The 13,511-nt window shown below is 44.0% G+C and overlaps 1 protein-coding gene across 2 annotated transcripts in view; it reads right to left on the bottom strand.

The window, feature by feature from the left end:
• Window positions 1-13,511, bottom strand: part of LOC139384057 (dnaJ homolog subfamily C member 17-like) — a 491,465-nt gene that overhangs the window by 462,167 nt on the left and 15,787 nt on the right. For both annotated transcript variants that reach the window (XM_071128694.1, XM_071128693.1), the window contains exons 7-10: window positions 11,122-11,171; window positions 7,861-7,938; window positions 5,595-5,675; window positions 4,883-5,020 (exon numbers count right to left, since the gene is read on the bottom strand). In XM_071128694.1, coding sequence (XP_070984795.1) covers window positions 4,883-5,020; window positions 5,595-5,675; window positions 7,861-7,938; window positions 11,122-11,171 — 347 coding nt within the window. The remainder of the gene's footprint in view (window positions 1-4,882; window positions 5,021-5,594; window positions 5,676-7,860; window positions 7,939-11,121; window positions 11,172-13,511) is intronic.

Raw genomic sequence — 13,511 nt, 5'->3', positions numbered from 1 at the left:
TATGTTGTGTGGGGAGGGCAATCTCTCCTCCGCACGCATCTTAGAGGCCCCACTCGAAGGTGCACGAAGGTACCCCCGTCTCTATTTCCCAACAACACAGTGAAAACAAACACTTAGCTCTGCTTCTAATAAAGCCGGCGGTTGGCGGGCTGCAACCTCAGCCAGGCCGCAGGTCCGAGCCCCAAAACCCCAGCACTGTTTTCTTAGCTGTAAATCGGAGTCCCTCACTCTGATGAGTGGCACGAGAGGGGAAAGTGGCGAGGGGTAATGTGATACTTCCACATGTGCTGCTAGGACCAAGGAGGCTGGGGACCAGAGCCATCCATTACCAGCAAGGCTCTTGATGAGAGTTTAAACTATACCTGCTGAACCAACAGGGCTTGACGCGCCCCTCACCACCCCCAGTCCTGGGCCCACTCACCCACCTGCCAGGGGAGCTGGGAGAGAGCCACATCCAGCACCACAGCAGGGGGTTGTCAGGAAAGGAAAGCAGTGGGGCAAAGCCAAAAGCAGTCACATTCCAGGGGTCCCTGAGGCGCTACAGAGAACTTCACTAGCCATGAGTGTCCTGCTGCTGGCAGGCAGTTAAACAGTGTTTGCACGTTAACAATCCACTGATTTTTGTGGGTACATCTGTACTTTATATCCGTTCCATGCATCTTTCAGGAAAACCAATTGTTATGGCTTTCAGTGTATTGTATGTTTTATGAGAATAATAACACATTGGGTAAGACTGGTAGACCAGTGTGTACTGTAACTTTGTTTAACTGTGTGGAAGACCAGTGGTTTGGAATTGCTCGCATCAACATTTTAGATGGCTTGTATAATACTGTTTAGACACTTTGATGGACTGACAGAGATGTTTAGTTTTCTAACAGTGATGAGCTGCCATAGAGGCCATATTGAAGCCTTGTCTGTCACACTTTACACTTACTGTTTGAAGAGGAATTACACCTTACATTACACGAGACAACTAGAGGTAGCTAGTTCATGTCAAACACAAATTAGACAGACATTCCAAGCCAACTGAACCATCCATTCATTCAGACGGGTTTACTTTGAAAGTTACAGCTATTATATAAAACTGGAACTTGAGGGAAGCACTGAATTGCTATGATGAACAGCGCGGATCACACCTACATCGCAGAGAGGTTACTGAATAGCTTAAGGTGTGGCTTGACGAAGTCAACCTTTATTCTGCTTATCCTGCATCGACAGAAAACATTCATTATGAATGGATTGCTTTAACTGTGACTGTTTACCTGGGCCTTATTAGGCTAAATGTCACATCTTGGCTTTCTAGGTTAAGGACTTTGATATAATTTGCTCAGGAGAAGAATGAGCAAACCTGGTGCCCAGATCTACATGGCCGCTTACCCAGACTCTCCGCCATGGCATAACACGCCTCTGGGACAGTGGGCCTACTGTCTTTTTCCTCCTCCATCATACCATAGTAATCAGACACAAACAGAACTCCCACACAGACACACAGACTGTCTAAAGACCGTACGACAACCCCATCGTCTGCAATGGGCTTCTCCGCACGAGGAGTCACAAAGGTATTCTCAACAAAACGCCCAAACTCACACGGCTGATGTGAGAAGAGTCTGTAATTGGAAGACACATGACGTTGGTGCTGTGCATCACTGACCAAACAGTTTAAACTGAGGTACCCCATCCCATCTGGAACCACTTTTCCCCCCAAATTCCAAACTTGCCATCATACAGAATACAACGAAAGCCTGCCATCTTCCAAAAGACGGTGGATTTTATTTATTTTTATGCTGCACATTTTTTGAGGGGGAAATATTGTTTTTGCCAACTGATACATTCCTACTCCTGTTGAAATTGCATCTGGCAGTGCAACCTAATGCTACTGAAAATATGCAACATGCTTCACTGGGGTACGCAGCGTGGAGGACCGTTTCTGAAACTGCATAGTGTCAGGACACACAACAGAGCTACCGAGTCACACATTTCTCCCCCATTTAAAAGATCAATTAGGTCCAAGGCAGCACAATACCACTGCATCACATGATATCCATGATACACTTGGGCATCGTAAGACCTTGGGAAGAAGACAAGACTATCAAAGATCTCAAAAGTTCAACATCCAGTGATTAAAACAAGCAAGCGATTTAATCAAGTTCACATGCAATGTGCTACAATACGTAATGTGCAACTTTGGTCCAGAGGAAAAGCACTGAGTCAGCAACGTAGAAACATGCCCCTCTCCCATGCCTCTTTGCTCTTTTTAACTGTCCCATGAAGAACAATGCAGGCAGGGGTTTACAGTGCTCCCAGATCTCATTGAGATCGTTCTCTCGCCACCTCCTTCTCTATTCCCTGTCCAAGCTAAAGCTCAGTTAAATGAATTCATGCTGATAACAGCTGGCAACAGATGTAAATTAACCAATCTGTTACACTAGTCCTTTTGATCTCTAAACGGCCTCTTCCAGGGAGTCAGAACACTAGAAGTTGTTATCTCTGTCCGGAAAGAGCCCAGCACTACAGCCAGCTGCAGCAAGACTACACTCAGCATACCAGGGCCCAGACAGATGCAGGGCTATTTTAGGTGAGCCTGCACTTTATTCAGCAGAAGGAAGCTAGCCGTTCTGATATGATGGAAAAACCATCCCAGAAAAGATGACACGCTAGATCTGGTTCATGTCGTGACAGGCTCCAAGTCGAAGATTCCTCTAAAATTAAATAAACAGAGTTGTATCAATCACTGAAGATGATGCTTTATCAGAATAAACACTAAAAATACAATGCTAAACTATTGTTCTAAATTGGGGACACAATGACTTAAAAAAAACATGACGATGCTACAAGTCCTTCTGATAGGGAATAGGATACAGATGGTTGAATGTGGACAGCAAACTCCAGAGATTCTTGGAGGTAAGGGCTGAACTATGAATCATATTGACACTGTGTGAATCCCTGTAGTCTGACAGCAGATGTGATGACTTCTGGAGGACAGCTCTAACACTTAATGTACCATAATTTAACTCTGTGTACTTTCCATTGTCATGTAAACTACCATTAACACACATCCCACAGTTGTCCCTGCCATTACATCCATGTAGCTACAGTATAGTAATCCACGTAGCTGTGTACATCACACTGCCATTCAGTAAAACTTCACATCAAAACGTCAGAGACCGAGAGAAGACATCTGACAGTTTAAAAAAACAGCACTATACCACAGAATGATTTACTGTACATATATTTCATAAACCTACTCATTTCATAACCTCTCACTATGAGAATGTATTATCCTGAGTGGCGCAGCGGTCTAAGTACTAGAGGCGTCACTACGCTTCCCGGGTTTGATCCCGGGCTGTATCACAATCGGAAGTGATCGGGAGTCCCATAGGGCGGCGCACAATTGGCCCAGCATCATCCGTGCTTAGGGTAGGGTTTGGCCGGGGGGACTTTACAAGTAGGCCGTCATTGTAAATATAAATAAGAATTTGTTCTTAACAGACTTGCCTAGTTAAATAACAGGTTAAATAAATAAATACAAATGTAATTATGGCACAGGGCAGTGATACAAAACATAGCACACCCAGCAGGTGAAACTAAATCCTATCCCAATACAAGGGATTTGAACTAGTCAGGAGCATGGGGAGCAATCTCTGCACCATGGCCTGGCAGGGACAGGGCCTCTGTTCCTTACCGTGCTTGATCATTTATGTTAAGAAGAACATACTGAATGGACCACCGGCCCTACAGTATTGTCTCTGCATGGTGTCCCCTCCTGGTGAAACGCCTGACCCAACACACCCATGTCTTACAGAGTGCCTGTATCCTTCACAGGCTTAGAGAATCACTCAGCACAGCAGTACAACAGGGCTCATCACTTCAGGCTCTGTCTGTAAAACTTTGCTACGGTCCAGTGTGTGATACTAGGGGCCCCCAGGGGCCTCTGGGGACTTGGGGGGCCCAGGTGCAGCAGCAGGTCCCAAACCAGTGTAAGCAGATTCTCTTATTAAACGGAGTGGAGCAGAGTGTGAAATCATGCGTGATCGTCCCTGGGCTCCCTGCTCTGCTGGGGCTGGACTGCTAAGGTTAAAAAGCAGGTATCAGCACAGCTGCTCCTCTGTGATCGCAACTATCACCGTGAAGGAGAGGGAACGAGGAAGGGAGAAAGAGGAAAAAGAAGAGGGCAAGTGAGGGGGGATTGATAGGAAGAGAGGGGAGAAAAAGGGAGACAGAAAGAGAGGATGAGAAATAAAGAGAGGAGGCAGAGGAAGAGCGAGAGATGTAGTGTTCTGGAACCCAGACAGACTCCTCAGGACCTCCATGGTTCTCCCCAGTCTCCAGTGACCAGGGCCAGATGGGACAACATTACTAATATTCACTGGATCCCATTATGTCATGTTGGCCTCTTTAGTGAGGAGCGTTCTCACTGAGGGCTAATGGGGAAATTACACTACCATAATCATGTTTTCCTTCTCTGCCCTGAAAAGCTCTGCGAGAGATGAAGCTATCTGCGTCGGATATGCGTAAGGCGAAACCGGTTACCATAATAACATACTACTCTGACAAATCCAAGTGCGCGGGTCAGGCTGTGAACCCTGTGCGCCGTGCTAACCCTGACGAGGGGCCTGACGAGGGGCCTGAGTCGCTGAGCTGTGGTGGGTTGAGAGGTGAAACACAGTTTATCAGCAGCTCTGGGGAGGTATAGTCTACTGGTCCCAAACCATGCAGACCCAAACACAAATACAGCACAACTTAAAGGAAATGTATGGAAAATGTGGGTTTTTTGGTAACATACGACTTACATTATCGTTGATGTGAGAGAAGGAGAATTAGGACTAAGCACATTGGAGAGAGGTTTCCCTGCTATTGGTGAAGGTTGCCCCTGGTTACATACCTGTATAGGTGGGAAGTACTGTCCAGTTGTTTGCTGAACCTGCGACACCACTGGGGTGATGACTTCAGGTCGTCCCTCAAGCCACGAGATCTTCAGTGGGTTTGCTGTAAGGCCACTCTCGTTCTTATATGCCAGTTCCTGGAGAGCAACAACGGAGTAACGTTAGACCCAGTGTGACATGACCTGCCCCAGCACCACTTATGGAGCATCAACCTCTCTACTCCTTTCAGTTCCATCAAGTTTGTGTGGGGGTTTGTATTTGAAACACACATGTGAACTTTGGATACCCCAACCAGCGCAGGGACCGTGAGATCTCCAGACAGAGAGACGGAGACCACAGGCCCCGAGTCTGGCTCCCCAGGGGACAGCAGATATGTTCTGTTGAGGGGAACCACACGGCACACCAGAGCCCACAACAAAACAGCACACGACAACAAAGGGGCAGAGGACTCAGACGGTCTGAACAATAAGGCGGCTCAGCCATCCTGTTCTCCTGGTTCCCATCAGAACACTCCTCTGTTCCGGCAACTCACAAAGAGACTCTTCAAAATGTCATCATCTGGGGCCTTGGGCTGGGAAGTTGGTGAGACGCATAGTGCTCAGTACAAACCAAATGGTAAAAAAATAAGCTGGTGGGTATTGATTGATTTCAGTGACCTTTCAATATAAGATGAAATTAAATGTGTGTATCATTTCTGAACCAAATACTTACAGCTGCTTTGACAGTTTCAAATTCTACCACAGCACTTCCTCGCTTCTTACTTGATATGAGAACATTTAAAACGTCGCCATACTGAAAGAAACAGAGACAGAGAGAGTTGGTACACAATGTTTTCTGAAAGTAGATCACATAAAATTTGAATAATTCAAAAAAAATCAGCAATAAAAACAATAGATGACTGGACGGGACTGTAAAACCTTAAATTCTAGTGTATCGTATCAGAATGCCACCTCCAATGGCAATATTAGATTATGCATTTTTAATTGCTGAGTTTAAGTTACAAATTAACTATCAAATCAAAAGTTATTTGTCACATGCGCTGAATACAACAGGTGTAGGTAGACCTTACCGTGAAATGCTTACTGACAAGCCCTTAACCAAGTGCAGTTAAGAAAATAGAGATAAGAAAATATTTACTAAATAAACTAATGCAACAATAAAATAACAATAATGAGGCTATATACAGGGGGTAACGGTACCGGGTCAATGTGCGGGGGTACAGGTTAGTCGAGGTAATTTGTACATGTAGGTAGGGGTAAAGTGACTGACTATGCATAGATAAAACAGCAAGAAGCAGCAGTGGAAAAACAAAGGGGGGACATACTGTGATTTGGCTCTTGAGAGAGAGTGGATGGGACACATTTTGTTCGAGAGAATGAAAAACATCACATTATCCCGGAATGTGGCTCTAAAATTACATGAACCCTACCCTAATGTATCGGTTTTATTATTCATTTACAGAAAAACATTCACCTCAATAACATTTTGAATACAATCAACTGGGACACTTCATCATCAACTGCTACTTTTACTTCTTCAGTTAGCCTGCTCTATATGTGGTGAGAGAACTCAATAAAACATCATGTTCTGGTATGAGCTGAAATTAGCTGTGGCCTTTGTCCAGCTGCCTGCCAGAACAAGTCAGACAGGAGAGTACAGGGTAGGAGGAGTCCAGCCTGGGTCAACCACTGACACACACACACACACACACACACACACACACAGAGGAGCTGGAGAGTGGAGACAGGACTTGGACTGGGTCTCTGACTGCAGTAAAAGCTGATCCTTCTCAGCTGCACTGATAATTACAGAGAGGCTCTTGGCTGATGGAGGCTGGGCTCCTCTGGGTAAAGGCATGCAGCAGAGAGAAGGCCCGATGGCTGATACAGTATGTCACCTGAAATACAGGGCTTCTCTCACTAAGCCCACTCCTAAAGAGCAGAGTCCCAGCAAGGAAGCCTCTAAGAATCCCATTCCCAGGAATCTCTGGGAAAAGGACAGGCCTGGAATGCTAATGGACACTGAGGACACTCCACAGCATGCCAAGTGACAAACAGTCTCTGTAGACCCCTATTTCATAACTCGAAATGTGTTTCCCTCCAGAGCAGACGTACGGTTGTGTGAGTCCAAAACACACACACAGACCCCATTCCCACACATGGGTGGCTACTCCTACTCAAGCATTACCTGCCACTCATGAGAGCAGCTCGCCATTTCAAATAGCATCAAGTTGTTTTTTAAATTTCACTCCCTTTATTTAAGAAAAAAGCAACATTTGTTTTCCCACAATCCTTTGACCCAGCCTCCCACGCCTGACTGATTGCGTGCGGAGGAGAAATTGAAAGTTCAACCTTTTTTCGATCTTTTGACGTCAGTGACACTTTCCCTATCCTCACTCCTGCCCAACCTAAGCCCCACCAAAATGCTCCTTAGCTGGGTGCAGTTCGAGGTGGTACACGGTTGCATGAGAAAAGCACATTTCTTAGCGACTCCCCTGGCACTGCTAAACCTGCCCGGTAACAGGGGCACTAACAATGGCGTGCACCACTTTAAGAGGGCACTGCATTGCCCCCAGCACTTTCACTGCTACTAAACTTAAATGGGGCTTGTATAAAGTGGAAAATAAACCATCTATAACACTGATGTCATGCAGAGCTCAAACGTGAGCTGGGCACCAGGCAGGTCTCATTACAGGAGAGTTGGGGTGAGATACAGGTCTGTGATACAGCAGGGGACAAGCCTTCAGATAAAATATTCTACAAGTATGATTATATAACCAGTGTCTCTTCTGCTACATTACACATTCAAATAGGAACATCTGACATGAGACATACGGTATGAGTCATAGCTCCTTCCAAACGATGCAGGTGTGAGAAACTGTTGCTCTTTGTAATAACTGTGTGCCAACTTAAAGCCGGTGGCCTTTGGAATCTCAGCCATGCGGTGGTATCTGGTGATTCACGTTCAGGGCACCCACCTTTGATAGAAGGCTAAAAATGAAGTCTTGAGAGTAGCCCCCGTTGGTGTCATCCTCTTTACTACACTTCCACTTTAACTGAAGAGAAAAATAAAAATAGTTAGGAGAGAAAAACAGAGAGACAAATAACCCACCTTTGGTTTTAGAAGTAACTTACTTAATCCTCTTGGGTCCTGGAGGAACATAGGGCCTGAACTAAAGTGTTTCAACCCTGCCAGTCTTGGGTTATGGATCACCGGATAGAATTCATGAATGTCATAAAACTTGTTGAACCCATGTGAACACATCAGCACTGAAGTTTAATTTCTTCACTATCAAAAAGTGTCTAACCAGCGGATATTGGAGTAATGGGATAATGGAGTTCCAGCCTAGCTGAGAGAAGAGTGTGGCAAGAACACACTGGCACTGTCACTTTCTAATGACATGCGTAGATTTAAGCAGGAAATAGCCTCTGCACCAGGCCAAGGAGCAGAGTGGTGCTCCAGGGGGACATTGTTCAGGTCTTGGAGCATACCCACCACCACCTGGGAGACCTGCAGTCAATTTCCATTCAGCTTTACGTGCATTCGAGAGGGCTGAAATTAACACAGGGCTGACTGGGCCCTGGACCGGAGACAGCACATTGACTCACCTGCTGCTAGCCACAACGCAACACACATCACCAGGCCTTTTAATGAGCACCTAATGCAAAACAGATGGATCCAGAGAAGTATATATGTGTGGCATGTATCTAACGTGAGGGTCACTCATTCACTCAGAAATATGTGAGATTTATTCTGAGAACCCCTTGTTAGCTCTGGACATTATTAGCAAATACAATGTAATGAAGCCATGATCTCTATAATGTTTGTTTTTATTTTATTAGGATCTCTTTTAGTCCCCATTTGGACTAAATCTTCCAAGAGTCCTTAAACATGAAAATACAATTTATAATACAAACACATTTTCACATATAACACACTATTACAAACATACATAATATAGTAACATAATGACCCAATAAATACCCCAATCTAAAAAATACTGGATGTATGTTTACATTGTTGCTCAGTAATTTACATTTTTCTTTGTAAAAAAAACCTGCAATATCAACTGATTTTGTTATCATTCTCCCGTCAAACTCCACACTAGATGGGCATGAGGAGATAGATGTACCAAGTAAGCCCTTAACTGTGTTCCAGACCTTTTTACAATCATTTTTACAATCAATAAACGCATTGTTGTAAAATAACTTTTTTTCTCTCTTTTGATTCAATTTAACTGCATAATTACTTACTGTTCTATAATTCTGTTCATCAATTTCTAATTTTGACTTGGCTGCTAAGACTTTCGCTATATTTCTTTGAGAAAAAGCGTCACCCAGTTCATCATCAATCCATGGAGATGGACGAGCACCAACTGTTCTCTTTCTTATAGGGGCATGATGGTCCATTACCTCAGTGAGCAACTCAATAAAACATTCTGTAGCGTGATTTAGTTCATCCTCGAGATAAATCAGCTCCCAGGGTACAGCAGCCAAATCATTTAGAAATAGCTCATGATTAAATGTTTTAAAATGTATTTTGACCACAATCCTAGGGGGTTTCTTTGGAACCTTGGTGTTCATGGTTATGGTCACAATATTATGGTCTGTCCAGCCCACTGGCATTGATCTGGCTTTTAAGCATTGCAATGGTATATTACAGAAAATCAGATCAATGCATGTGTCTGTTGGCTGACAGCTAAAAGTTGACTCAGGTTTACGTACAGTAAATTATCTGAACTGTACATAATTTCAGTTGCAAATGCTTCTTCTTCCCAGTGCTTAGCTCTCTGAGTAAGATGTTATGTAACAAGCTAATTCCATTCATAACCCTGCAGGGTCAAGACTTTATCTCGCTAACTATCTTGAGCAGAATTATCAAAAGGCAAGCAGCCAGACTAGGTCCAGACCAACACTCTGTTCACTGTCAGGGGGAGCCTTTCTGGGAATTCACCATTCTACACACCATTCTTTTTCCAACAATTATTTGGAAAATGTGCTTTCTCCTTCCAAGGCAGTTCTCCCCTACCCAACGATAACCTTGTATCCCATTAATCTTCTAACAAGGCAGAGCCGATCTTGGATGATACCCAAATTTCAGACTGCTCCAGCACATTGCTGCTGTATATGTTGCTGGTAGTCTAAACAACTCTAAAGAGATTGGAGTTCCCTGGCAGTTCCCAACTGCTCTGGTACATTTGATACGCACGCTTGGAAGCCACAAATAACTAAATATTTTAGAACAAAAACAAATACCCTCACACGAAAAATAACAGTCTTGTCAAAGAATCTGCCACAGTGGGGAGGACAACAATGGTTTATGATGAACTTCCAAATAGCACTGTTGAAATCAATGAGGAGTATTAGAAATGTAAGGGTCAATGTCCCCCAGTAGTTTTGGAATATATTCTACACCAAAATAACATCAACATTATTCAATTTCTGTCAGATTGAAAGATGAAAAGACTGATAAGATACCCAAAATTGAGCCTGTTGTATTAGAATACTGAAGGAAAGAACAACGCTATAGGGCCAGGAACAATACGGCTTGAACATTGTAATATAAAAATGATACAGATGTCATTTACATCTATCAATACTGCAAACTCTGACTGACTTTGACTTCTTGCGTGTGCCCAACTATCAGATACAACTGCCCCTTAGAGCAATGTATGGAACAATATTCACATGTACAGTACGTGAATATGATATGTTTAATACCGTAGCAAGACTCAGCCCTCAACCCTGATGTTTGTTTTCCTAACACAAGCGGATTCTTTAGGGGATACACCGCTCTTGATGGGTATCAGACATTTTAACAAGATTAAATATATAAAGACATTAGCTAACATCCCCAGTGTCCTTTACTAGATGTGGATTGAGTGGTTTCCAAAGGAAATATAATAACCCTCTATTTACGTAGTTACAGCTCTCCTGACGATGGACTGTACAGTACACTGGAGGAGAGGAACAGACAGGAACAGGGCACATACGCACTTGGGGAGGAGTGTATGTGCTCTCTACTATATCCCAAATGTCTTGGTTTCCATCATAAACCCCTTACTAATGAAATACTTTGGAGGTTCTGGCCATGGTTTAACTCCCGTCAAAGATTCCTCAGGAGGACACCAGTACGGAGACTCTTCTCCCTCTCTTCCCATGTTCCTTCTCCAAGAATCTCAACCCTAAAAACACTGACCCCTCTTCCAATCCCGACTAAAAGCAATATTATAACTTACTTTTAATTTGGGGGTCACGTTGCTTTTGGAATGCCTTCCAACAGCTGAGTCTGCAAGAGAGCGAGGGAAAGGGAGAGACAGAAAGACAAAGAAACTATTATTTATTCAGGCAGACAAAAAAAATGTCAAAAAGACAAATGAGAAGTGCGGTTGGTCGGGGAGGGCTCCGTCACAGTAGTCAAGAAATTGTTGTCCCGTCGTTGGGAGACGGACAGGACCGCTTGCCTCGCGTGTATGACCGCAGGTCATACATGATCAGCCTTTGGTTGTTCATCCCCCCCCACCGTATTGGTCCCAAGCCGGCTGACCCGCCGGGCGCCTCTGGAGCCATAACAGGGCATTGTTCCAGGAAGGCCTCACCGCAGAGGCCCAATAGCATGCGAGCAGAGAGGGTCTCGGTGAAGTCGTGCTGACCCTGCATGACTTAGTGAATAGCCGCAAAGGGGGGCCAGGCCAAGACCTCATCTCCCACAACCTTGACTTCCATCACATCCCTTTATTAGACATTTATTCAACGGTTTATCATGGCTACATCCCAGAACCAGCATATTTTCCCCCCAAATGCAAATATGATAATAAGAGGTAGAATACTAGTCGACCAGATGATGAATCTGTATATGTTTCTGTTAGGTCTGTATTATGTAGTTTTATTATGTAATTTCTTTGCCAAAGGACAAAAATAGGTATTTCATACTAATATTCCAAAAAGTTTTGTGTTCCTAAGCAACATACTGTAACAAATTCTAAGTCAAAGACAAGCCATTGTTGTTCTGTCCAGGCGGGGTGTGTACTGTATAATATATGTCCGACTGGCTGCTCATTGCCCTGTTGACTGGCCTGGTTCAGTAGACAGGATTGGCAGTGGGTCTGACAGACAGCACCAGAGGCAAAAAAAAAAGCATAGAATTAGAGAAGGTAGAATGAACTGTCAGAGGCGCTCTCGTATTGTTACATCACCAACATTTCAAGAATAAAGTTCTATATGGGCACTGGAGTACCACATTGGCCTGAGCAGCTCAGACTGTTATGGCACAGGGGGGGGGTGGACCGTGACCCCCCACCTCAGCATATAATTGTGTGTGTGTGTGTGTGTGTGTGTGTTTTTTAATATATATTATGGACAGACGAATCTAAGTTTGAGGTGTTTGGATCACAAGGAAGAACATTCGTGAGACGCAGAAAAAATGGAAATATGCTCGAGGAGTGCTTGACATCATCTGTCAAGCATGGTGGAGGCAATGTGATGGTCTGGGGGTGCTTTGGTGGTAAAGTGGGAGATTTGTACAGGGTAAAAGGGACCTTGAAGAAGGAACGCTGTCACTCCATTTTTGGTATTCTGTCTATAATGGAGTGGCCAGCACAGACACCAGATCTTAACCCTATTGAGCTGTTGTGGGAACAGCTAGACCATATGGTATGTAAGAAGTGCCCATCAAGATAATCCAACTTGTGTGAGATATATATATATATGTATAGTTGAAGTTGGAAGTTTACATACACCTTAGCAAATACATTTAAACTCAGTTTCACAATTCCTGACATTTAATCCTAGTAAAACTTCCCTGTCTTAGGCCAGTAAGGATCACGACTTTATTTTAAGAATGTGAAATGTCAGAATAATAGTAGCGAGAATTATTTATTTCAGCTTTTATTTCTTTCATCACATTCCCAGTGGGTCAGAAGTTTACATGCAGTCAATTAGTATTTGGTAGCATTGCCTTTAAATTGTTTAACTTGGGTCAAATGTTTTGGGTAGCCTTCCACAAGCTTCAAACAATAAGTTGGGTGAATTTTGGCCCATTCCTCCTGACAGAGCTGGTGTAACTGAGTCAGGTTTGTAGGCCTCCTTGCTCACACACACTTTTTCAGTTCTGCCCACAAATTGGCTATAGGTTTGAGGTCAGGGCTTTGTCATGGCCACCCCAATACCTTGACTTTGTTGTTGCCATAACTTTGGAAGTATGCTTGGGGTCATTGTCCATTTAGAAGACCCATTTGCGACCAAGCTTTAACTTCCTGACTGATGTCTTGAGATGTTGCCATCTTTGTCCCCATGTGCAGTCGCAAACCGTAGTCTGGCTTTTTTTATGGTGGTTTTGGAGCATTGGCTTCTTCCTTGCTGAGCTGCCTTTCAGGTTATGTCGATATAGGACTCGTTTAACTGTGGATATATACTTTTGTACCGGCTTCCTCCAGCATCTTCACAAGGTCCTTTGCTGTTGTTCTGGGATTGATTTGCACTTCTCGCACCAAAGTACGTTCATCTCTAGGAGACAGAACGCGTCTCCTTCCTGAGCGGTATGACGGCTGCGTGGTCCCATGGTGTTCATACTTGCGTACTATTGTTTGTACAGATGAACGTGGTACCTTCAGGCGTTTGGAAATTGCTC

This window comes from Oncorhynchus clarkii, chromosome 25, assembly GCF_045791955.1.
Source record: "Oncorhynchus clarkii lewisi isolate Uvic-CL-2024 chromosome 25, UVic_Ocla_1.0, whole genome shotgun sequence".
NCBI lineage: Eukaryota > Metazoa > Chordata > Actinopteri > Salmoniformes > Salmonidae > Oncorhynchus > Oncorhynchus clarkii.
This window is presented reverse-complemented; position numbering and strand designations above follow the sequence as displayed.